This window comes from Halichondria panicea, chromosome 4, assembly GCF_963675165.1.
Source record: "Halichondria panicea chromosome 4, odHalPani1.1, whole genome shotgun sequence".
NCBI classification, from domain to species: domain Eukaryota; kingdom Metazoa; phylum Porifera; class Demospongiae; order Suberitida; family Halichondriidae; genus Halichondria; species Halichondria panicea.
In genome coordinates, this window is record NC_087380.1 from 4195547 (window position 1) to 4221478 (window position 25932).

General features: G+C 41.0%; 3 protein-coding genes and 1 long non-coding RNA gene across 4 annotated transcripts; 3 read left to right on the plus strand and 1 right to left on the minus strand.

Moving 5' to 3' along the window:
- The first annotated feature begins 6 nt into the window (after positions 1–6).
- On the plus strand, positions 7–8048 carry LOC135335475 (epoxide hydrolase 4-like). The gene is made up of 9 exons (XM_064530990.1): positions 7–199; positions 297–430; positions 2010–2224; positions 2526–2591; positions 3932–3983; positions 4082–4168; positions 4421–4606; positions 4864–4937; positions 7752–8048. The coding sequence occupies exons 1-9, from the start codon at positions 13–15 to the stop codon at positions 7849–7851; spliced, it is 1101 nt and encodes a 366-aa protein (XP_064387060.1). The 5' UTR covers positions 7–12; the 3' UTR covers positions 7852–8048.
- LOC135335477 (uncharacterized) lies at positions 5896–7182 on the plus strand. Its single transcript, XM_064530992.1, has 4 exons — positions 5896–6209; positions 6267–6426; positions 6478–6779; positions 6837–7182. The coding sequence occupies exons 1-4, from the start codon at positions 6165–6167 to the stop codon at positions 6918–6920; spliced, it is 591 nt and encodes a 196-aa protein (XP_064387062.1). The 5' UTR covers positions 5896–6164; the 3' UTR covers positions 6921–7182.
- A 4504-nt stretch (positions 8049–12552) lies between the features above and the next one.
- LOC135335478 (uncharacterized) lies at positions 12553–13407 on the plus strand. The gene is made up of 3 exons (XR_010394514.1): positions 12553–12725; positions 13085–13134; positions 13184–13407. It is a non-coding gene; the product is annotated as an uncharacterized LOC135335478 (long non-coding RNA).
- Positions 13408–18374: 4967 nt separating this feature from the next.
- On the minus strand, positions 18375–25927 carry LOC135335481 (TGF-beta receptor type-1-like). The gene is made up of 10 exons (XM_064530998.1): positions 25866–25927; positions 25651–25771; positions 22547–22723; positions 22142–22303; positions 21924–22036; positions 21610–21709; positions 20301–20486; positions 19772–20221; positions 19081–19211; positions 18375–18859 (listed from the first exon to the last, which is right to left on the minus strand). The coding sequence occupies exons 2-10, from the start codon at positions 25715–25717 to the stop codon at positions 18737–18739; spliced, it is 1509 nt and encodes a 502-aa protein (XP_064387068.1). The 5' UTR covers positions 25718–25771; positions 25866–25927; the 3' UTR covers positions 18375–18736.
- Positions 25928–25932: the final 5 nt, after the last annotated feature.

Below are 25932 nucleotides of genomic sequence, written 5' to 3' on the forward strand. Positions count from 1 at the left end.
TTACATTTGCGGATGTGGGACTGGCTTACCAGCAGTACAAACAGCACAAAAATGGCCGGCCAAAGTGCAGCAGCTAAGCTAAGCTTTAAGATTCTTGGCTGGTGCATGATAGTTTTCGGAGGACTTTGTGGAGTGCTTGCATTGATCTTTACAGTCGTCAAGAACCCACGCACGGCCTTCAAAAAGACTCCAAGAGATGGTATGTGTCATTAATAGTTAGTTTTTAGTGAAGGGGGCGGGCTAGCTATGTAGTAGCTAGCTAGGGTTTAACCGACTCTGATGTTTTCTTTCCCCAGTTCCCCCTAAGTGCCTGCAGGACTCGTCTCTGGGTAGTCACGAGTACGTGAGAGCCAATGGGATCAAGTTTCACTATGTCTGCGCTGGGGACAAGTCCAAACCTCTCATGCTCTTCCTGCATGGCTTCCCAGAGGTACGTAGTCCATGCATAGATTAAGGAAGAGTGGAAACGGAAGTCCACGCACGTGGTTTTTCCTTGGCTTTACATTGGGGGGGGGGGGGATGCGGGATGTATTCCCAAAACCATCCATGTTGCCTCCCGCCAAACCAAGAAACACTTATTATACTTGTTTGAGGCCTTATGCAGACCTTTCTAAGTCCCCCCAAAACTTGATTTCCATACCCCTTGATAATGGGTATCATGTGGAAAACACAAACAAAATTCTCAGTTGTTGGGAAAGATTGAGCTAGATGTACATAGCGGTTTTTTCACCGTTCATAGGATGTACCAATAACACTTATTAAAATTTTGTTTACTAAAACTGCCTAGCTAAGTTGTGTCTTAGATCACATATGACAATCGTTTGTCTCCTCAACCGTTTCCAGCTTGGATTTTCTTGTAGTAGACAGCCTCGAGTAAAACTAGGGAAACAGGGATGGTTATTCGAGGTCATTTCCATTTCCAATCCCTCTCTTCCTTTATCTGTGGTCCTGAGTGAGCTCTTCACAATATTCTAGCTAGCATCGTGCTTCAGTGCACATGCAAGCGAGGCATATGGTAGTTTATCCTTCTTCACAGGCCTCATCCTGAGTAGAAGGCGTGCTACTGCGCAAAATTATTGAAATTAACCGAAATGAGTAAATGAACCATGCAGGTTTGTTGCAGCTTTTTTCGGTACATGTAGACTTTCACCAAGGTTAGTGTTAAATGGGCGTGAGGCTTCTAGCTCATCTGATCTACTGAGAGTTAACCTGATCTGGTGAAAGTTGAGATCATTGCTTTACTGACCATTTACGTTTTTAACCGTAGTCGGTAGATACCGGCCAATGGTAAGCGCATGCGCAAGCAGTCATACCAGGTCCTCCTTCGAAGTGAAGTGAAGTGGGCGTGGGAGCAAGGCTAACGGCAGTTAGTCTCATAAATCATGCAGCTGCATCTTGACAGGGAAGCAAGTACTTTGGAATGTTTAATGTGTCGTAAACCAGAAGAATGCAACTGGCACAACACAAAAGTCAACCAATGCTTGCAAGAACATAATTATGACAGCTATATAATAGTTTGACACTGTTTAGGAAGTTTCTACATGATTTAGGAGCCCAAAGGGCTGGTTGTAGTATCCCGAAGCAACCATGAGTATCTAGCCAATCAGATTTATCAAAATTTTGCTACATGATTTTCTAAGTGAAGTACATGATTTTCTAAGTTGGATAGAACACTTCCTTTAGCCAATCAGTATTTATGGGCAAACTTGATCTATGATTTGTTTATTGGCTTACTCCAAGATTCATTTTTAATAGAGGGGCATTCAGAAGTTATATTCCTAACCACCTTCGATTGGTGTCATTCGAAGTGAGCTTTTATTGGTAGTACTTCAGAGGGAATAATGGACTGGCTCTATAGCTTCTTATCTTGAATATACTGTACGTATTATCATATATTTTGTGCTTCCATTTGTTGGTATCCATTGCATAGCCTAAACAATAATAATTGTCAAACAATTCTGTCAAATAATGCTAATTGTTTATAGAGGCTTGATGTGTCTTTCCTCCAGTTTTGGTTCTCATGGCGATACCAGATGAATGAGTTCAGCAAGGACTTCAGAGTGGTGGCCATCGACATGAGAGGCTACGGAGAGACGGAGAGACCACCTAACAAGTTGGACTACACCTTCAGCAAGCTCAAACAAGACATTGTCGAGCTCGTCCCAGCACTGGGCTACTCCAAGTGTACACTAGTGTCACATGACTGGGGAGGTGTGGTTGCATGGTAAGCGCTGTGTATTGTGACTAGCTATACTCTTTGTTATGTGCAGCCAACTTGAGGAGCGCAGTTGCAACCAAGTGTATATTTTGGCTGCATGTAATTGCGATACAGAGAATGCTTTCGCTAATTCCGTTACTTTTATCAGGAGTACATGGACCGCTACTTTCAACCCCAATTACACATACGCATGGGGTGAATGTTCTACTGTTTGTTTTAGCCGGGGAACATATGTTACAGATGTACTGCAATAGTATTAACAGCCTCTTATTGGCGTGACAGTGCTGTTTGTTGTTTCTTGCCCCAGGCGCGTGTTGTCCAGATATCCCGAGCTTATTGAGAGATTCATCGTCATGAATTGCCCCCATCCAAAGTGAGCTAATGATACATGTGTATAGAGACTGTGAGAATGCTTGCCTCCTTCACTGGCCTCCCCTGAAGAGAAGGTCTGCTACCGACTGCTTGCGCATACGCAAAATTATTGGGAAAATTTTTCCTATAATACATTCCAAAAAGTTATAGCTAGCTAGCTAGAGACAGAGCTGTAGGTTTGTTGTACAGCTATTTTCTTTCTGCAGTAGCAGTAGTATAGTAGACTTTCACCAAAGTTAATGTTAGATGGGCGTGGCCTGTCCATATAGGCTCTTGTCAGCTTTCACTTCGTTCAGGCGATTATCATCCACACTGTTGCAGGCTGTGAGTTGTTTGTTATGCCTCGGTGTGCATGCGCAAGCGAGGTATACGGTTGTGTGTGTGTGTGTGCGTGCGTGCGTGTAGACTGTTACAGCTGCTCAAGGATCAATGAAGAGTTTCTATAGGCTTCTAGTCATGTTTTCTTGGATTCGTATTCGTGGATTTGCAAAATAAAGCTTCGTTCTCGCTAGTTTTGCTTACTTGGAATGCCATTGCAGCCTTTTCAGAAGAGTCCGTAGCAAAACGTTCACCGAGTGTTGCTACTCTACTTAATAGTTAGCTCTGCACTAGAACGCTAGCTATTGGTAGCTGCAAGAGTGAGAAGAGAGCTGCAAGGCTCTGCTGACTTGCAGCCATTAATTTTAGACTTGAACTTTTGGCATCGATCATTTTTAACAACAATCATTGTCGATCATTACCAACTCTTTGAGTTTCCCTGTGATTCTGGATTCTGCATGTAGCAAAATTAAAAATGTTCGTTATAATAATTATAAGCTAGCTATTAGTAGCGTTATGTAGCTTTGGCACCTCCACTGAGGCATCAGCACCCGCGGTGCTTTCATTAACATAACAGGCTAAGGGTAGCTATCAGATATAGGCTAGAAACCTTTGATCAAACTCTTCCTTCAATCCACTTCCGTTATTTTACTGAGCATATATGAAGTTATCCAAAGCCCCCAGATACTGGGGTGAGATTTAGTGCATGCGCAAGCAGTCGATACCAGGCCCACTATTCGAGGAAGTGCGGCCTGGGATCGAGGCTATGAGAATGCTTGCGTCAAAGAACTGTTGTTACAGTCTTCTCAATTGTGTGATAAATATTTCTATATAATTTATCGTATACTGGGTTTCAAATGCGATCGAGGCTCTTTCGATTGCAAATTGTGATTTTTCACAAAGATAGCATGCACAGAATACCTCGCATGCTAGTTAGAAACGCAATAGGGCTTGTACAGCCGGTATATGATACAGTCTGCAAACACTTCATGGTGTGTGTTGACACTTTATGACCTTTAACAGAGTGTATGCGATGAAGCTGGCCAAAGACTGGAAGCAACTGTTCATGTCGTGGGTAGGTTGTCTTTATAACATGGCTGTCATTATACATTTGTGTCTATTTGTAACATTAACGCTCTACGTCTACTACTCGTTCACCACTCTCCCTCACAGTACATCTTCATGTTCCAAATACCCAAATTGCCGGAGCTAATAATAAGCATGAATGACTTCGAGACCATGAAGGGAATGTTTATTAATGTAAGTGTCTTTACAGTGCACATGCATACAGTACATGGCCATCAAACTGGGATGCGCCATAATTATATTTAATTATGTGATTATGCTATACATGTACACCTTGTCATAGGTATCACTACATGTAAGTAGCTCGTTAAGTTAGTGTTAAAGTTAATTGTCGTAGCGCTTTGCGAATCTTTTCCTAGCCCTTCTAACTTACAAATATTGCTAACACCCCCCCCCCCCCCCCTCCACTTACACACATCCATATAGGGTACTAAGAATCCGGACAACTTTCCTCCGGAGGTTTTGAAGGCTTACTTGTACACCTTCGCCCAACCAGGTGCTCTCACGGCCGCCATTAACTACTACCGCTGCATGTTCAAGACCGAAAAGAGTAAGGCCACTGACACCACCCCTCCCCCTAAGAAGATTGAGGTGCCCTGTCTAGTCATTTGGGTAAGAATGAGCGGTCCTCATGTGTTACACAGGTGTACATATAATTATGTGTAGGTGCTAATGTTTCTCTAACTTTGCTCTTCAGGCTTAGTCTTTTGTGTAACTTTTCATTTACCCTTTCCTCACAGGCAAAGGGGAGGGTAGGGCATATTAGCTGGAATTTTGCTTAGGGTACTGAGTCTTTTATTTTAGTAAACGTAATCTTAGCAGGTACCAAATGTTATTTGGTATTATGACCTGCCTCTCTTCCACTACAGGGCGATGATGACACTGCTCTGAGCCACGACATGGCTGACATGCACGAGGCGGTTGTTGCCAACCTCACGGTGAAGTGAGTCCCATTACTTTGCATGTACTTACATACAGTGTCAAGTGTCTAGTATATGTACATGTACATAACGTTTTCCCATACTCGGTCTTCATTATTCATTCCAATGCGTACACTATGAAGATAATCTATAACCTTGTGTGATCCCAATGAGTGGGTCACTATGCACCTGTCGTGTACATGTAGGTGACCGTGTGTAATTAGTTGGTGATTGGGTGGGCACGTTGTATGCAATCATACATGTGTCCAGTTACTCCCATGCGTTGTTTAACTGTTTGCCATGCACTCTACAGGTACATTGACTATAACATGCAGTTAGATGACAGTCTAGACAGTGCATGCGTTTGTTAAACGCTTTCTTTACGCATATAAAAGGGGCTGGGCCCGGCCGGAAGTAAATTCGCATGCAGTTGCAAATAGCAGACTTATTAAAACTCTCTTTTGCTTGTTATGCGTATACGGTAGTGTGTTTGTGTGTGTAGACTGCATGCTACAGGATCAATGAAGTGCAAGTAAGAGTTTCTATGGATTTTAATTCGGGGATTTGCATCTTTGTTCTCGTGTTATACCTACTTGGAATGCCTTTTCAGAAGCTTCAGTGTGTAGAAAAACTTGTCCCTGGAGTATTACTACTCTACCTAGTAGTAGTAGTTAGCTCTGCACTAGAACGCTAGCTATTGGTAGCTGCAAGAGTGAGAAGAGAGCTGCAAGGCTCGCTCTGCTGATGGAGAGACTTGAACTTTTGGCATCAATCGTTTTTAACAACAATCATGGCCGATCATTACCCACTCTTTAAGTTTCTGTGATTCTGAATTCTGCCCAGAGGAGGTACGACAACATCACGTGCGTGGACAATGGAATGTCAATTAACATGCAGCAAAGAGCTGATGATGGGAGGGGGCGTTATCATGCAGACCACACCCACACTACTTTTGCTACTGTTGATTGAAATTCCATTGTCCACGCACGTGATGTTGTCGTACCTCCTCTGGATTCTGATCTGCCTGCTTGCAGCAAAATAATTAATGCAAAAATGTGTTTAAAAGCTATTTAGCAGTAGCTTTATGTTATGTAGCTTGACACCTCCACCGATCGAGGCATCGTGCTTTCATTTACACATCAATCATGGATAACTATAAACCTGAAGCCTTAGTAAAATGCCAGCTCTGGATATGAGTCACATGGCAGGTGGCATGTTTTAGAATAAGTGAGGTTAGAGATAATGCAACAATGGATTCTAGTAGTTCAAGCAGTGATGGACAGAGAGATATTACAGTGAGTAAAACAATATAAAAGTATAAGAAGTCATCTGAAGCCATTTGCACTGTATAGGTGAGCGTGGAGAGCAGCCAAGCACTTCCTGAAACGTTCGTAAAGAAACTTCATGATTTCTTTCGGGACAATGCGCCAACTAATTGTACAGTGCAGTTGACGTTGAATGCCAAGACCAATGACTCAGAAACACCCGACACGGATCCACAGCAGGATCAAGGTCCAGACCTATTTAGCAAAGTTTATATTCAATAATTATTATTAATTGTAGAGAACTTCTCTGGCCACCCTCGTGGCTACCGTCAAAATCCCGAGGTCCCAGTTCTCCGTGGCAAGGATCACTGCCAGTATTGCATGTGTGGACCCTGTGTGATTCAGTTGCCTCCAGATTTTCTGCGAGGATCCTGTGGCCGTCATCCTGCTAATGAAGGGAAAAGGGATAGACTCTACAGGATGTTCTGGAAATTACTGCGTGACTTACAGGTGTGGGTAGATGACGAGTATCTAGAAAGGAAGGAGCGTAGGACAGGGAGACACGGAAAGCGTGAAATGATTCCAAGATGTGTCATCACAGTACGTGAACTTGTATATTGATCATTACGATACTCGCAACTTTATCACATCTTGTAGGAAGTTAGGTCGAGGTACCCAAGTTGTGATGGTACTTATCAAGACTGTTGGACAAGATTTGAGGCAGAGACTGACTACGCATGAGACATAGAGAGTGAATGTATATATGCACTCACGGATTGACTGTCCCAGTATATGCTCGTAGTTAGTAAAGTAATTGTCATTGTCGCCATCTGATGAGTCAGAATACTCGGGAGGCATCACCCCATATTATCTGAGTTCATCTTCACTCACTCCCGTCCTCTCAAACAAACAAAATTTACGAATAGTCTGTAGTAACGACAGTCTTTTACTAACCCCTTCATTGTAGTGACAATTCAGTCGACGTAAATCTTTGACCTTGTTATCATACTAGTTAGTGTACACATAACTATATAGTAATGACAATAATGACTGAAATAACAGTATACGGAGTTAAGTAACATTTCAGTGAAAAGTAAATACGTTTGGGTGGGCACGTTGCAGCTGGTCATCAAAGAGTTTAACCCTGTAATGTAATTGCTACACTGAACACAAACTACCGTATTACTAGAATATTTGCAGGTGAAAAACCTTTGCAAATGAGCCAAGCCAGCAGGAAATTTGACCCTTTGCAATGTGCTGGCAAGGATTGTGTGTATTTACTAGTTTTGGTTTTGCGATTTTATCGTTGCGAATTAACCAACCCTCGCAAAGTTCGCATGTTTGATGCTTGCAAAACATTCTAGTAATACGGTACTCCACTTACTTGATTTAGACTGCTTCCATATCATTTACTAGAAAGTTTTGTGAGCATCAAACATGCGAACTTTGGCATAACATGTGACCGTATAGTGAAGTTTTTGGGCATTCGGTAGACCTATGATTCTCCTCATTTCTCCAGTATAGGTGCTTGCATGGGTGTCGACCAATTAATTCAATTTCTATCTCCCACAGGCACATCCCAAATTGTAGTCACTGGGTACAGCAGGATGCCCCCGAAACTGTCAATCAGTACATGAGTGAGTTCCTGGCTGACTCGATTGCCTCAAGGTGATTGGTGATTGACACACACTGCTGATTTTGTGTGTAGTGTTGCTACTTTTGTAGAGCTATAGTCAGTGTTAGTGGCGCATGAACTTCAATAGTGATTTATCTATAACTATTTGTGATGTTGTTGCCTTAGTTACCACTGCAAAGATCAACATTCCTGTGCTATGTACATGTATTTGCATTTTACAATTTTACACAAGACCATGACAACTATATTATATTGCAGTGCAATAGTAAATGCATTACAAGTATCAAATTGAAGGTTCCAACAAATTTGTTATTGAGTGGTCCCTCCTGCACAAATACAATACTATGGAGTGATGTATTGGGCGAGGGCGCAAACATTATGGCGCGAATTTAATTTTCACTGTTTCCGAGGGTTAACAATCCTCCACGAACATAAGCTAAGGGCGGACGCAACATGCATTAACATACCGTATAATAATAGCGCGAAATTCATTCAATGGAGAGGCACTTCCAAGAAAGTTAAGTGCCTTGAATATTTTGTCCTATACGGTATATTCTTAGCTTGCATAACTATAATACATATCATCCTATAAGCAGGCATAATTGTGTTCATTTTGTGAAGTTTTGCTCATAAAAATTGAAACAGAGAGGTCATTATCATGGGCCCGAAAAAAGAAATTTTCTTTTTCATTCATCGTAAATTTGCATAAACTGCCTAATCAAATATTTCATATTCTAAATATTCGTAGAGCTCAGAATAGTGATTTTGCAGTTTTAATTTTCGTATATATGATGCTCTATACAATACAAAAATAACTCGCTATACGGTATATGTAATTAATTTTTTGTCAGCCTATGAACGAGGCAAATCGAGGCTTCCACAAATTTCTTTAAGAGATTCCAAAATCTTAGTTCCGTTCTTTGGCTATTTCTCCCCCCCCCCCCCCCCCCCCCCGGAGTTTCTGTCCTAGGACAAAAGGACTAAGCTACGATAACAACCTTGCTGAAATTCTTTTTAAGTAATACAAATCTGCAACAGGTGACTCTTGCACTTGTCAATATTCAATTTCATGCAGATTCTACTTCTACCTCATAAACTTCACATGAAATGATTTGCACACTTATCAGTGTGCACTATGCGAATGCATAGACTGGAGGCCACTCCTTTTTCCAAGCGCTGGTAAGCTATACTTATCAAGGAGTTGTCCCAGCGGATTGCAAACCACATTACATATAACAAACTTTCGCAGCCGCTGTTTCTACTTGATATTTTGTGCGGTAGTAGTAAGCGTGTAAGCAGTGGCACGTGAGTATTTGTGGCGTTTACTAAGAGTTACTTTGTGCGTGAGAAACTACTCCTGGATAAGTATCTTACCAGTCACTTTCCGAAGACAGAAAAGGGTAGCGTATGCAGATGGTTTTCATCAGGTACTGGTACTGCTCGTGTAACAAGCGCAGTCTCTGCATGACTAATATTGTATACTAATATTGTATATTATATTATTATCGACGGTAATCATTCCAAGTGCATGTAAATGATATAGACACTGTGAACAATACTATCACTCAGTCAAGAATGCTTACGGCAATGTAGAACTCGTTTATCGATTGAATGTACAGATATTATCGACAGCAATCATTCCAGGACTGTTTGGATAGCTACATCTATAAAACAATCAACTGATAAAAAAAAAATGTAAAAAGTACACCACACTACATAGCAAACTCAACGTCTGAAAATTGGTCTTGCAATGAGTGCTAAGCAGTAAGCATTACCACAGGGGGCACGCGACACCTAGGTGCTGCAATTGGCTCCAGATCCCACACTGTTGAATACATGACAAGCAAAGTGAGAAAGTGGTCGGAGGAGATAAAATTACTAGCTGATATTGCCCAAACACGTCTTCTTCACCTTCCACCCAACCTAGGAGTGTTCTTCTTATTTCCTCCTACATATACTGCAGCTTTCCCCCGAACAGCAGGAAATACTTCCCTCTTTTGCGGAGGCCACGCTTCTTCTTTTTGTCAGCGTCTGGTGGATACATGACTGATTGTAGGTAAGTAGTGATGGCAGCATATGGGCACGTCTCAGTTTCTTGCTCTTCCATTTGCAACTTAGAGGAGCCAATTTGCACTTTGGAGTCCATTTTCACTGACTTCGGAATTGTGGGAGCAATGTAGACTATACAGTAACTAAAATACTAGCCAAACTGTACTGCATTGTCTTTATACACACCTGATTCATTGACAACTAACTGTGTTTGCAAGTCATGGTTACCAAGCTCTACTACACTAGTCAGCAAGAGAGCTTGGTCCTGGCCATGGGTCAGATTTATAGAGTCAGCAGGGAGTTTTACTTGAGCGAATGGTCAGCACTTTGTGGTTGCCCATGCAGATCTATAGGGGCCCCATATCGCTGGAGGGGCCTCAAAGCGCTAGTGAAATAGGGCCGTGGGGGGGGCCCAAATCGCTAGCGTTTTAGGGCCGGGGGGGCCCCGAAAACGGGGGGAGCCCCATATCGCTTCTACACCGGTATTTCTCTTTTAGTGTGTTTCTCTTTTATAGTGGCCTAACAGATATTTAGAAAAAAAAAGAATTGTTGGCCCAGGATGGTTCTTGTATTAGGGCAGTTCTTAACAAATAGAACAAATATGGAAAGTATGAATGGGTGTGGTTTTAGGCAGTGCGCGATCCAACATAAAGTCGTTTTGATCACTAATAGCGTATGCACCAGCCCCAACACACAGCTTCTAATCAGACTGATAATGTGCATTAGAAACGAGGTATATATGTAATATTGAACGTGGTCACTCTTGCTTTCTAATTAGCTAAGCACCACAAAAAATAATCACTTAGAACAGAAAATTTTTAAATTGTACAGTGCTTGTATTAGGGCGGTGCTGTAATTAGAAGACATAAGTACTTAGACACTAGTTGATAAGATCTACATGGGAAGTACATGGGAAGTACATGGGAAAAGTGCCTCAGAGCAGGTATACTATGGGACTTAGTATACCTGCAAATTTACTTAGTATACCTAGTATTCCGTTGTCAAGTAATTGTATTGTAGTCAAGCAGTTTGCGCATGTGCACTAGTATCTAAATGAGTTAGACACTGTTTTGTCGGTGTCCATGTGATTTAGAAGCCCTCAGCCACTTTAGTACCCTCGCTACGCTCGGGATACTAAATCAGTGCCTTTGGGCTTCTAAATCCCATAGACACCTCCAAAACAGTGTCTAACTATTATTTAGTATAATTATGGACTTTGAGTGTCTTTTTGCAACAGTCATTGTCGATCTTTTCCCGCTTGCTATTTTTGTTGTTGCATATCTAGCGATCTAGATAGATCCTCAGCATGCAAGCTAGATAGCTTCTTCCATGGAGGCATCAGCACCCACGGTGCTTTCATTAGATCATAATAATGATTTCATATTCAAGTCACAAAGTATAGCTAGATCTAGCTAGCATGAATGTAGATGTAACATCTACAGTATACATCCTTTTGTTGAGCTCCATAGCAACAATCAACAGTATCACGGTAACTCAGAGAAACTAAATAAGAAACTCATTCCTGTCTTCCATCAGAATTAAGAGCCAATTGCTGTCTCCTCTTCATGAACTTCAACTTATCTACTCGTACTCCTCTGAAAAAAAGCATGGGAACAAGCTCCCAAAAACATTTGCAATGTGTGAAAATTGATACGATTGGCTGGGGGAAGCACCAAAAGTAACGAAACAAGTGTGGGGAAAGCCGTATGTTAATCCGTCACAACGTCATGAACAGCTTGTGTATAATCAATTATGCCACTATACAATAATTTACATTTCACTGTATATGCTCGTACATTTGTACATTTCGATGTCAAGTCAAGTCAAGTATTCTCTAACTACAAGTTTATAGATATGTTGGAGGGTATTGTGCTGCATGACATGTACATGATTAACTTTACATCCTGTTCATAACGTTGTGACGGATTGACGTACTGCTTTCACCTACACTATGTTTCGTTACTTTTTGGTGCTTCCCCCAGCCAATCCTAGCAATTTTCACATTGCAAATGTTTTTGGGAGCTTTGAACTAGTGTTAAGAGTCGGAAACTCCTGAGAATTGACTATACTCTTGCTGGAGGGTGACCAGTTTAAACAAGGCTCTCACTAATTCTTTGCCAACAGCATTGCCGAATTTTTCCTTTAGTACTTCTTTGTACAATGTCTTCAGATCAAAGATTAGAATTCCCACTTCAAAGACCTCCATCTGACTGAGCAAGCTTTCCTACACATTGATACAGTAGATTATAATCCCATATACTAATCAGTAAAGAACACAAGGTTATACTTTAAAAAGGGATAACCAATGAATGCATGCATGTACATGTAACTAAAGGAGCAAGCAACACTTATACATGTTTCCAAGCCAGTACATAAAATTTGCTTACAGGATCTGGGAGGTTAGCAGCGGTTTCTAGTTCGTTACTGGACTCGCTTGGTGTCCTCTCCATATATGTGATAGTACTTAGGAAAAGGGCCCTAACGCGGGCATTTTCAAATCAGTTTTTATTGTTGAATCGGATAGAGCGTCCTTTAAGCTTCAAAATGATACCAAGATTGACCTCCTAGCTACTTTCTTTCCGGAGATATGTTCGAGGGAACGCTACAAAGGTATTGCAACGCCCTCTGAGTAAATGACGCTCAAACGCCATGAATAATTGAAGTCAATTATTGCTTTCCGGGCACTTCCGTATACTCATAAAGCTTCGTAAAAGATGTTCTGGAGAAGACAAGTTAGTTAGATGAAGGCTAGGCGTTCTAGGACTCTCTAGCTAGCTAGTATAGCTATGTAGCTGGATTGCTTGGCACCTAGGAAGGATCTTCGAAGAAATAAAGAGACAAAGACTCCCGTCGCTCGAATGGTAAGCTCTCATGTCTTGTTATAAGCTTGTACTTATTATCTGTGTAATGTATCAGTCTTATAAAAGATCCCTCACTTGTATGGAGCCTACAGAAGTGTCTCTGTCCTTCATACAACTTAAAGGAAGCCTAAGTGATCTATTATAGGTAGTGTTTCACTTAGTATTCGTCCATATCTATCTAAGGCTTGATACAACTTATTAGTAGCCTTATAAGAAGCTTTCCTCCTTTAATTTAGTACTGGTATCACTGCCATTGTGCTTAGTAGTAACAGGCCTGATGGGATGGGTGATCACATCATGGAGGGCCCAGGAAACTGCGTGGAATTGTCGTATAACATTTATATTAATGGTTCCCCCAGGTGGTGGTAAGTGTCGGAGGCCTGAGAAACGCTAGTCTATTGGCTAGAATGTAAGTGACATTGATATTGTGTCTATCTTAACTTACTACTTATCTGTAGGTTGTTATGGAGTGTTTATGAGGACAAGTGGCACGGGATACGTACATCTAAAGAAACAAGAGTGGATCTGCGCCAAGCTAGCTAGCTAGATAGCTGCTCTTTCTAATCTATTTCTGTTGCTAAATTATGTTTGTTAAGAAGTGGAGCTATAATATACCTGGCTCCTCTTGATGATTGTAAGTACTGGGCTGATGAAATAGTCCTGTACAAGTTGTCATCTTTTATTTGTTAAAAATAATTAACAATAATAGGGAAATTCCCTGGGAATTTCCCCACACGTAGACAGTAAATTTCATTGTAAAAAATGAACGTTCGGTGAGTTTCTTCAACGTCCGCGCTTGACCTGTTTAAAGCTTCGTAGAGACCCAAATTTTACAGGTAGGTAGAGGAAGGGTTGAAGTTAGCACCTGTGAAAAAAAATTTTTTTGCCCATGTTTTTCATTTCTACTAAATTGGCCTATAGCTTAATTTAATTATTGCCGCGTTAAGGGCCCTTTTCCTAAGTACTATCACATATTCTTCCTTGGTGAGAGACATGAGTTTGGACTGCAACTGAAGAAAATGTTAAGTGAATACGGAAATGAAGTAATATTATATTCTCAAGCTCTTTTTTCACACTTCTGAGACTAATTAATCCAGTTTCCACGGTACACTAACCTTCTCCTTTGCCTCCACCATGTTTTCGTTTGGTTCCAAAAACGAAGGCTCAAATACTCCAAGTTCAGGGCTAGTGAGTGCTGTTAGCACTCTGGCCTTTTCAAGGGCATGCAACCCCCAAAGAAGCCGTCACTCTCTACTGGGACAAGCCTGTGTTAGAGAGAACTGATAATCAGAATCATTCTTAACCAACAGAATCTTGTTAACCTAAGGCACATATAGGCAGCCGTGGGTTATTACCCGAGGCACGTGGGCGGCCACAGGTATATACAGCATGGATAGCCTTCACACAACAAGTTATTAGTTTTAATAGTGGCAGAATTTGATGTTAAACCTTCGTTGTCAAGCAAAATCTAAGAAGCTTGTGACTGTGACTAAGAAGCTCTAGCACTGCATTTACAGCATGGTAGCCTCCACACAACAAGTTAGTACTTTTAATAGTTAATATTTTTGCCTATTCAGCAATTTTTACGTACAGTTCACAGTTTAAGAAGAGAAGACAGGGCAGGAATGAGGCTTTAGTATATTGCTGATGTAGCTATAATTATTTAACTACGTCATGCCTACTTATCTAAATGTGGAAGGTCTCAGCCATGCCCATATCAAGATGGCAGAAATGTGCAGATAAGAGAGGTACAGCCTGAGAGGTCATGTGCCTCGTGAAAGCGATCGCAAATCTGAAGAAAATGCTCATGCATCGAGTTGTAGTTGTTTGGAAACTGGCTGTAGAATGTCCTGAATATGTCTGTACAATAAGAAAATGCTTCTCGAGAAATCGCTCACTCACTCACTAGCTCAGTCAGACAGACAAACTGCGGTGAATGCGGTAATAGTGGAATTTTTCAAATGACAATATTTTATGTAAAAAGCTACAAATGCTCTGCTAATCCTAATTACAACCTACTGATTGTTTGGAGGCTATCCATGCTGTAAACCCATCGCTGTCGCAGCCAGGTGAGCAGACTCAGATGATATACACACACCACACAAACCAACCGACTACTATAACCCGTGGCCACGGCCCAGGCCTCGCAGGTTAACAAGACACACCAACGGACCACTATAACCCGTGGCCGCCCACGCACTTCGGGTTAATAATGATTTAGGGTGAACCAGGACACTTTGTAAACACTGTGAATAATAAGGTACATGTATTACCAAGGGCGTATAAAGAGAAGAGGGCATGCAACTGCCATTCAATTATACGTATCCAGCAAATATGAAGGTGGAGATGCACTATATTTAGCTACCTTGTGCATATAGGCCGTTCTATTAACTATTTTTAGCGATTTTATGCAGCCGCCCACTTCATATTTTGCTGATCGACAGTTGCATGCCCTAGCTCTTCTCTTTATACGCCGTGGTATTACTTAGTACATATCAGCCAGCAACTCACTTTAATGAGAATTCCACAGATGCTGCACCCCCTTTAAAGGTGCCCACTCCAAGTATTGTGGAGCTAGCGATGCGAAACTTGACAGATTAAGTTTGGGACCTTCTTTCTTTGCGAGGGCTACATTTAGAATGGTGTCCGGCAGTGAAAAGATAATGGTCTGAAGAGAGAAAATGAACCCGGTGTACAGCACAGTTAGTGAAACAGATCAATACAGACAGATGCATGGATAAGTGATTGCTCCTCCGCAGACTTGCAGACTTATAGAACTCTACGCTTTCATCTTAGGCCATGCAAAATCAAAAATCAAATTGTAGTTTCTCAGGCATGCCCAGGAAGTTAAATAGCACATGATCCCAATTTAAAAGGTAACAAAGAAAAAAGCGAAAGACTCACTGATACATGATGTCCTCATGGTGAAAATAGGTGCAAATAGGACACAATGCAAGATGTTAATATCTACAAGGATCCTACGTGTATGTGACTAAGACTATCGTTGGCCGTGATTGGAGAGTAGTAGAGATCTCTAAAGATGCTGCAACAACTATACATGTATTTTTCCTGTATATTCAGATTGTGTGTGCCTACTGTGCGATTCTACTGAGCCTGGTTAAGCCATTAATAAAGATTAACCAGAGGCTCTCTCTTATATATACAACTGCTCTATCTTTTTGTCAATGCAGAAACCGTTATAGCGGATATTTCTATGTGAAAATCGACCCAAATGCTACAAAACCACTGCCAATCCCACTGCCAATCCTACATGTATCTACCGGTTTAGCTCGAGCAGCATGCACTCAGTCGTTTATTATTAAACTACCGCGCGTCCAAACTCGCTCTTTGCTATGCACCGCGAATAAATTCAAGTTTTAGAATTTGTTTAGAGTGCAAAATTTACCTTTTCTTCAACTTCATGTACTTTCCTCTTCTTTGGGGTAGGAGGAATGACTGGTGAATTGGGCGTTGCCATCTATAGATAGAGAGCAGAAATACTTACAGAACACGCCAAAAAAAGTATAATATTTACCCTAGCAACCCCTCAACAAATTCAATTACTTCTACATGTAGGCAGGTTACTTTACAGCAATAATAATGAGCATTTACTTATTATGTTGAGGCTATCCATGCTGTATAAACACAGCAGTGCTATACATTGTAGCAGCCAGGTGAGTAGACTGTGACTACTATATATTATTATATATGCATGGCCACACCACAGACAAAATGCCTACATGTAGGTTTAATACTTCACTGGAATTCAATCAAATGGACACTGTTGCCTGGAAACTACTCTTAGTGGGCAGGGTAGGCTATCTACTACAATGCATCCAGTCTAGAGAGTATAATACCACAAATGTGTGGGTAGTTGTACTTAAATATCTATGATTCTAAGGCTAGAGCACTGAAGTGCAATGTTAGTAACCATGTACAGTGACTGTAGGGTTACACTTGCCAATGTGCACACCAACAGTGGCTGTTGTACATTGGTGGTGGCCTGCCAACTGAATTTTTAGTGGAATTGCATGGCTACATACTTTGCATCTGTAACCATGGTTGTATACCTTTTGGTCAACCCCTATATCCTTAGACTACCCTCTCGATCCTTGCTACCTTTGGCGTTTTGCTTACATGTACCTCACTGCTATATATAGTGCAATATCAGGGGACCACATGACCTTTGTAAGGGTTGTGCTTGCTACTACTGTGCTACCCAAAGTTTAGAAAAAATTTGCATATTCATGCTTTGATGTGGACACCCTTAATGCGCTTATATATAGGCGCAGTACTATAGGCGCAGTATATTAGCGCTTATAGCTAGAATATTACTGACTCAGCACTTTACAACCTCAAAAAGAAACAAGTGTAGCTCCGCTTTGCAGGGTCGCCTGATTCTGGGAATTGCTTCACTCTGTACTGCACTCTATCTAGATTGTACTCAGCTTGTGTCAGTTAGCTCTAGCTGTGTAGTTTGGCAAAAACGGGGATCGGTACGTTCTGACGAAAATCGAAAAATTCACTGCTCGGATTGGAAGCGACTTGGCCTATCCAAGTTTTCGCTGGATAATAGGCCCATGGCCATCTGTTAGTGTGTGTAATTAGTTTGAATCAGTCTTGTTTTGTTTGTGCGTTACACGCCCTTTTACCTGATGCAATTTAATGTCTGACGGAGTTCGGCGACTTACTCTACACCACTGCATTATATGGTTTCTTATAATCATGTCACCAGCCAGAGTTTACACTTTAGTGCTCTAAGTTTATGATTTTTCTCCATTTTACGCTAATTAAAATAGCACCTGGCATCCATTGCAGGTGATATACCGATACTATACGTACAATGCTATAGGTCAGTAAACCACTACCTGTAGAAACTGTATTATTAGCGCTTGCTCGATTATAAGCGTATCTTTATTTTAAGCACATGCTCAACTGCAGGTTTTTTATACTTCAATTGAAGCAGGATTTAGTGAGTTAACTTTGTTCGTCTATGAGCTGTATCAGTCTATATGGGCAAGCTGTTACCGTCTGATCATACTGAGAGAATAGAGACTTAGATGAGGTGGACTTCACCCTTTTTATTCCTCGGTGCGTAAGTGAGGTAATCTATACGGTGTGTTTGTGTGTTCTGCTCAAGGATCAAAGAGTCTATAGGCTTCTAGTCATATTTTAATTCGTAGATTTGCAAACTTCGTTCTCGAGTGCCATTGCAGCCTTTTCAGAAGAGTACGTATGTCCATGGAGTGTTGCTACTCTACTTAGTAGTGCCAGAGGAGGTCCGACAGGCGCGGTGCAGCTCAAGCAATTAGCCTCTGATTACACTCAGCAAAAACATACGACGTGGGCAGATAATTATTGCTCAATCAAAGACTAATTGTTTGAAGCTGCACCGGGCCTGTCGTACCTCCTCTGGGTAGCTGCAAGGCTCTGCTGATGGAGTAATTTTATACTTGGACTTTTGGCATCGAACCTTTTTAAAATGATCTTGCATGGTCAATTACCCACTCTTCGAGATTTCTGTATTCTGCCTGCGCATGCAACTAAACAAAATGTTCGCATGATATGGACCTAGTTAGGGTAGCCTGCTTGCCTGGTTCGCTCACTTTCTAGCTTGCTAGCTGTCACAGAGATATCCGGTTACTGGGTGGGGCTCAAAAATGACTGCACAAACGTAAGCGTATGGAGCTATTGACCCCATGAGCGCATTCACTAATAATCCAGTTTCTACGGTAGGAAACAATAGCAATTAAGTTAACAGCTAAAAAATTCTAAACTGCTATATAGGAAAGGGAAAAAGTTGAACGAGCAGAAATTTCTGTAACGGGATGATTAATGTGTTCTTCAGTAACCAGGTTAATATGAGATGAATAACAGTAATTTCAAAAGTTAACCTAAGAATCAGTCTTGGGAGAACTGTAGGAAAGGGGAAAGTTGAATGAGCCAAAATTTCTTAACTGGATGATTAATGTGTTCTTCAGTAACCAGATTAAATGTGAGATGAATAAGAATCAGTCTTGGGAGACTATGTTCTTCCTCAGGCATATTGCTAGTCGTGCAGCACTTGGTCTGGCATCAGGGGATGGAGACCAACTCTCAGCCATGAGGTTTGCCAGGTGAATACGCCAGTGAACCTACAACGAGAAGTTATAGCAGTGGCTACGTTCAACATAACACTGCACAACAAAACAAAATGTGTCAAGCTACCTCTTTGTCACAACAACACTTTTGGCTCGTTACATACAATTCTAAAAATATTTCCTAAATATAAATAGCAGATTGCATAATGCTTATGCAGTCTTGACTGAAGATACGGAACTCGTGCGGAGTAAGTGGCCATACAAACATAACACACCTCATTTCCCTTCCACCTCTCTCCCAGTTCAGGTCTCCTCCGCTGGTCCACCACAACGCGTTTTACATCCTCAATGGTAGGGTTTGCTGGCAAAAACTCGCTGTAGGGCTCTGAATAGTCGCTGGCCACTCCTGAAAGGGAAAAGGAATTAAGATAGCGCCTAATTTTTCTATTTTCTACAGTATAGCCCCCTTACATCGAGCAGTAGCATACATGTTTGATGTAAAGCCTGGTGCTTGTAATTACATTGGCTATTAATGGTATGCCATTAATTGCACGCCAACTATGCACTGAGCTAATTAAACCGGCAACCAAATAACAAGGGTGAACTTTGGCGGAACCCTCGGCGTTGTCGGAGCATAATAGTTAAGAACGGTATTTTCACAATAATTTTATCTTTAAACCAGTCTTCGTCACATGCTGAAAACAAAGCTTATAGATGGACTTTACGTGTATAAATCAGCTATGAAAAGTCTTTCAAATGGGTCACACAGACTATAATATATAGGATCACAGCAGAGTCAAAAAGAAGCCTGGTGTGATATCAAATACAAATAGGGAACTTGCTCACAGTATATTATAGACAAGCTTGGAGTCTTCCCTGGATAGGCATGTGACTTTAAGCGCATGTGCATGTACATGTGCCTTGAATTTAAGCTTTTATCCTTATATCAACTAACAAATTACTGACCATCTATCTCCACTCTACGCAGCACCTCCCACATGACCAGACCGTACGCATAGATATCTGCCTGACAAAACGACTCAAACTCATATGACAAAGTCTTATTGAGAATCTCAGGGGCCATATGTCGTTTAGTACCCACTTGAATGACTGGGTCAGCACCTTCAACAAAATCATCTCCGATTACTGAAAGTCCAAAATCTCCAACAACACATGCACCGCTGTTGTCAGCAACAAGGATGTTTCGAGTCTTGAGGTCCCTGTGCGCTATACCGCAGTGGTTTCTACCGTAGTGAGATTTGAACGGCTGGTGAAGGAACTGAAGTGCATCTGCTATACTCTGGAGGATTTTAAGCATCTGATTTGGGGAGATGGTGTGTTCCTTGAGATATTCGGCTACGCAACCTAGTTCATAAAACTTCATTACGAGCCATAATTCTCTTCCGGAGTTGTGTTCTGTCCAAGTGTTAGTAAGAGATATCACAGTAAAACAGCCAGTTTTAATACCGACTAGTACCACAATAGCAAAACTCACTTTGGTAGCGTATGTCACTGCAAACATAGGAGACGATGTTGGAGTGGGCGATCATACCAGATGTGTAAATTCTTCTCTCCCTTTCACAGGTCTTGTCATCAGGGTTAATGTACTTCTTGACAGCAAGCACTCTTCCGTAACGAGATGCTTTAAACACTGCACCAAACGCTCCACATGCTATAGGTACTGTATAATAACAACGACAAGACATAATTATACACAGTAATACACATAAGAGCCACGCAGAATGAAGCAAACCGAGATTGCATACAATGGATGTAAAACTATATGCACTTCCATAATTATACTGTTGCAAATGCACGCAGAGTACATGCACCTTATGCAAACAATTATGGCAATAGTTAAAAGGAATGTGCTGTTATTGTGATATCAGCATACCGTTTATTAGCTTATGCGTAATCAGGGCCGTAGATAGCTTAGGTTTGCAGGGGTGGCAAAATAACAGCTGGAAAAAAAAGATCAACTGTTTTTCATATCCTCTGAGTATGGCAACTTGTAGGCACCAACTTAGCTATTCATGGAGCAACTAAAACAAGGTAGATTGTACTAAGAAGATGCTCCTGCTTCCTAGAGGCGTATTTTCTGAATTTTACTTAAAAAAAGGTCATCACTTTTTCTCTGCAGTAAGCATGCGCATCAGATAGCCCTGCCCACATTTCAATTTGTAAATGCATAGGGCATGTGCAGATCAATGTTTCACAGTCGATCTAGAATGCCAGGGGGGCAATAGCAAGTTGGCCGCATTTCAAAAAATAGCCGCGGCTAAAAACGATCTTACCTCGAAATCTAACAACTAATTTTGCGGCTCTGTCTCGAGGATAATGATGGTAATCCAGCCAAACCACACAGCCATAATAAAACATGTAGTCAGTACTGGTCAGTATACGGCCACATTTCAGGGCGAGTTTTGTGCAGTAAACATCTAGCTATAGCAATCCGTGCCAAACCAAATGGCCGGTAGTGACCGTACATCAGAGTCTACTGTATAGTGATGACTCGACTAATAGCAAATCAAAGGCAAGCAAGCAACCCTAATAATACCGTATAGCGGGTAATTTCCGGGGGTATAGGAACATTCGTCAATACAATACTTAGTCAGTTTGTGGGTTATAATTACGTGGTTGTGCGCACTGCTAGTATAAAGGCGGTCGATTCATGCTCCAGGGTTTAATCACAAAACCACAAACATTTTACACCCAAAAATTACCCGTACTAAAACAATTATATTGACAAGAACTGCTTCAATCTGGGTGGGCCACCTATAATCTTGGTAGAATACGGGACTTACCTATGGGTTTGACAAATTCAATATCTTGGGCAAATGTTCTCTCTTGCATTATAGAGGTTGAATATTTGCTGCCACTGGACATCCCATTATCTTTGTAGGCCTGTGAGAGGGTTGAAGAGTGTCTCTTGAATAATGAATAACTTTTCCCTCGTGCTTGTGCATGTGTTTTTCATAAAATAAAATAAATCTCATGCTATAATTATATCAATTACACACGTAACTAGCATTTACCAACAACATTATTATTTCTACAACACGTATATCTATATAATATGTAGATGACATGACTGTATGCACCCGAGTTAATTACTCACCTTCCTACGACGACGACGACGACGTCGAATGCAAACACAGACCGGCACAGCAAATACAGTTGATACCAATACCAAAGCAGCCAGAAAAAATATCATAGGCATCCACCAAGTATCTGTGTACACACCCATTGAAAATTTAATGGAAAGCACGAATTCACAGATGCATAAAGCATATAGTATTTATCAATATTCCCTACATGCTAAAGAGTGGTGAATACCTAATTCAGTGCTGCGAGTGGGAAGAGTAGGTGTGAGTTGGTCGCAGCTCAGTGGGGCACAACCAGAGGGGAGAACGAGAGCATTGCATTGGTCGTACGTGATCTCATCTGGGAGAATGCATTTATTGCACTCCCTCCCACCGACACAGCACTTTCTCAGCACTGCATGTGTAAACCAAAATGGATGGGTGTTGAGAAAATCCACAAATCAAATCCAATATATAGAAGCTGTTAGTTTTCGTCACACTGCAACCGTAACAGTTACAGCTCGAATAGACACACACACACATTCAGCTTTACAGTACTAAAAATAATAAATATCGCGTACATGCATGCAGCAAAAAGTGATAGTCTAAAATCCGCGAAAGTTTATATGGTAGCTGAAATGGTACTGCAAGCACACACCTTCAGGTGTAGATTGACAATTAGAACCTGAAGATCCTGTCACACAGTAGTGTTGTATGTCACCGGTTTGAACAGAAAGCTCAACATTGCAGGTATAGAACTGCAAATCGTGTGCTGTAAAGTTGCACTGATGTGTAACTAAGTCACAATCCCCAGATTGAGAGTCACAGTAGCATCCTGTGAGTGTGGGTGTGTGTAAGTAGAATGTATTAATGCGCCGTAATAATATTATACCTCTACATTAAATTTTAGTCGACACAATTAGATCTAGCTATACCTAGGTCAAGGATAGATTAGGTAAAGCCAAGGGCGTATATAGAAAAGGTTGATACACCCATGGTAAGGCTCTACTGTATATAGCGGGTAAGGGGTAAAATATTTGTAATTAATTTTTGTGGGCAACTGACCTGCACGAAAATTTCCCCCGCGGTAACATAACCGGAACGCATGCAGTGCAGTGCAGACAATGATATTTTTTTTACTCTCAGTGTTCAAGTTAAACAAATTGTTTTACCTCTATATGGTATTCGTTTTGAATACTTTTTCTGGAAGACAACGACTCATAGCATCTACAATGTACAGTACCCAGTTATAGATGAGGTAAGGCTATATTCCATTCCGTAGTAAAGGCCCTTCTTCGGCAGAGCAAGATGGCCAAATATCGCCAACCAATTATTGCCTTATAATCTAGTCTGGAATAAAGTGCAATGATCATTTGGAACACTTAAGAGGACACCATTATCTAATGGCTTATACACAGTGCATAATAAACTGCAAGTAACTGTGCTCAGTCCATGCAACTCACTTATAATCAAGGCCTATACCTATAATGTAGTAGTTACGCCTCGGTGCGCATGCGAAAGCGAGGTATATACGGTAGTGTGTTAGTGTGTCTGTCTGTCTGTCTGTGTGTGTGTGTAGACTGCAACAGCTGCTCAAGGATCAATGAAGTGCAAGTAAGAGTTTCTATAGGCTTCTAGTCATGTTTTCTTGGATTTTTTTTCGTGGATTTGCAAAGTAATGCTTCCTTCTTGAGTTATGCCTAGTTTTGCAATGCCATTGCAGCCTTTCAGCCTTTTCAGAAGAGTGCGTAGCAAAACTTGTTCACCGAGTGTTGCTACTCTACTTAGTAGTTAGCTCTGCACTAGAACGCTAGCTATTGGTAGCTGCAAGAGTGAGAAGAGAGCTGCAAGGCTCTGCTGATGCAGCCATTAATTTTAGACTTGAACGTTTGGCATCGATCGTTTTTAACAACAATCATGGTCGATCATTACCCACTCTTTGAGTTTTCGTTTTCCCTGTGATTCTGCCCAGAGCATGCAGGTATTAATGCAAAAACTAGCTTTATGTTATGTAGCTTTGGCACCTCCACCCATGGTGCTTTCATTATAACCAGCACGCTCACGCTTTTACTGGGTGTGGTCAGTCATTAGCAAGTACTACATATGGTTCACTGACTAGGCGTGTTATAACTATCGAGGAAACACACAACTTTCTTATTTTGAGTTACTTATGTAGCTTTGGCACCTCCACCCATGGTGCTTTCATTATAACCAGCACGCTCACGCTTTTACTGGGTGTGGTCAGTCATTAGCAAGTACTACATATGGTTCACTGACTAGGCGTGTTATAACTATCGAGGAAACACACAACTTTCTTATTTTGAGTTACTCGGCTGCCTTGTATAGGGCGTAACACAGATAGTTTTCGAAGATCCACTGCAGATTTAATGTAAAAGCAATACCGTGCACCACTAACTTTTCAATCTATGATAATACAGAAGAGACTCGTGTAGCTCAATCTATGCAAGGTAAATGAAGCAATACAACATAATCCACGTTTAATATATACATGCAGGCAGCTTCTTATATAAATTAATGATGTAGTATGATAGTCAAACTTTTAATAACTGTAACCAAATTTACAAAATACTTAATTAATTTCTTGCCGCTGCTAACGTCATCATAGAACGTACACCACATAACATTTAGGAGAGTAAATTATACTACATCACCAAAATTTGATGCAAGGGAAGTGTCTTTTTTTTTATTTGATAGCTAGAGCAGTGTTGTCAACTGGCCTAAAATACAGTTGTTGGCCTTATGGTAGGAACTAAAATGTGAGGCATGAAATGTGGTGTCATGGCATGTGGTATTCCCATGCCATACCCCATGTGTAGATTGATAAAACATCACCACAGTAGTGTCATAACAGCCTAGAGCAGACCACCTTTCACTCTTTACTATCAGAACTATCGAGGCATAGCTATGTGCATGTAAGAGACTAAATATAATTATGGAAGAATCCAGATTAATTGAAATTATGATTATATATAGTTTGGAGATTTGAAACAGACATGTACCTTGTTGCTTGATACACACAAAATATGCTGCACTGTCCAATCCAAAGCCACAGCTACTACACACACTATCTCTTATCACCCTCTTCTCCCACCTATTTCCAATCAGCTACTACACAAAAGCTATCACATTTCACCACAACTACACCAGCATACAGTCTGTACCCACAAAGCTAATTAGTGTAGGCCACCATTGATTCTCACATTTAGTCTCTCTCAATCAATGTTTCAATACCTTTTCGCTCTCCAAAGGTACCACTCTGTCTGGCTATTAAGCTGAGTTAACACAAATTCATTTGCTACCCAGGAAGAGACCAGACTATGCGATACTCTTGAGGACAGCTATATACTGTAGCCTATATTAGAAACTTGCTTGTATTCTAAATCACTGTATATGCGTCTTCTTTTTTTACTAAGCAGAGAAAACGCTTCTTTCTACTGAAACAATAGTGCCATGTTGTGTGCTGTTGATCAACCAACTGTTATGAAAATGGTGTGCCTATTTTGACTAGTAAGTCAAGCTTATGCTAGCATTATTTATTGGGAAAGGCCTATGACCAAAATGTTGCCATAGGTGAAAATATTGGCAGGCAAATAAATTGACTACAATAGCAACAGCACTGACTGTTGTCTTGATCATAAGGTTGCTATAATTATATAGCATAAGGTTGCTATATAGTCTAAAAGCAGCTAGTTTTGCGCATTTATGCAGACAATACAATAACTTGCCAGAGCAATCACTCACCAGGGTTCCCAGTGATTGACACCGTCGTTACAAGAAGAGGTATATAAAAAATGATTAACCAACTCATTGCAAAAACTGTTCACGTGCTTCTTTCCTTGGCCAACAGATTTTCCAGCACAAACTGGAAGGGATATACAGTACCATTCACATAATGTTGCAGAATGCAGGATCTAAAATAGCTACATCTACTTGTAAGTAACAACGAGCATCCTTACCTTCATAAAGCCCAGAGCTTCTGAATGAACTGAAGTCAAAGATATGAACTGAAATGTGAAAAATAAG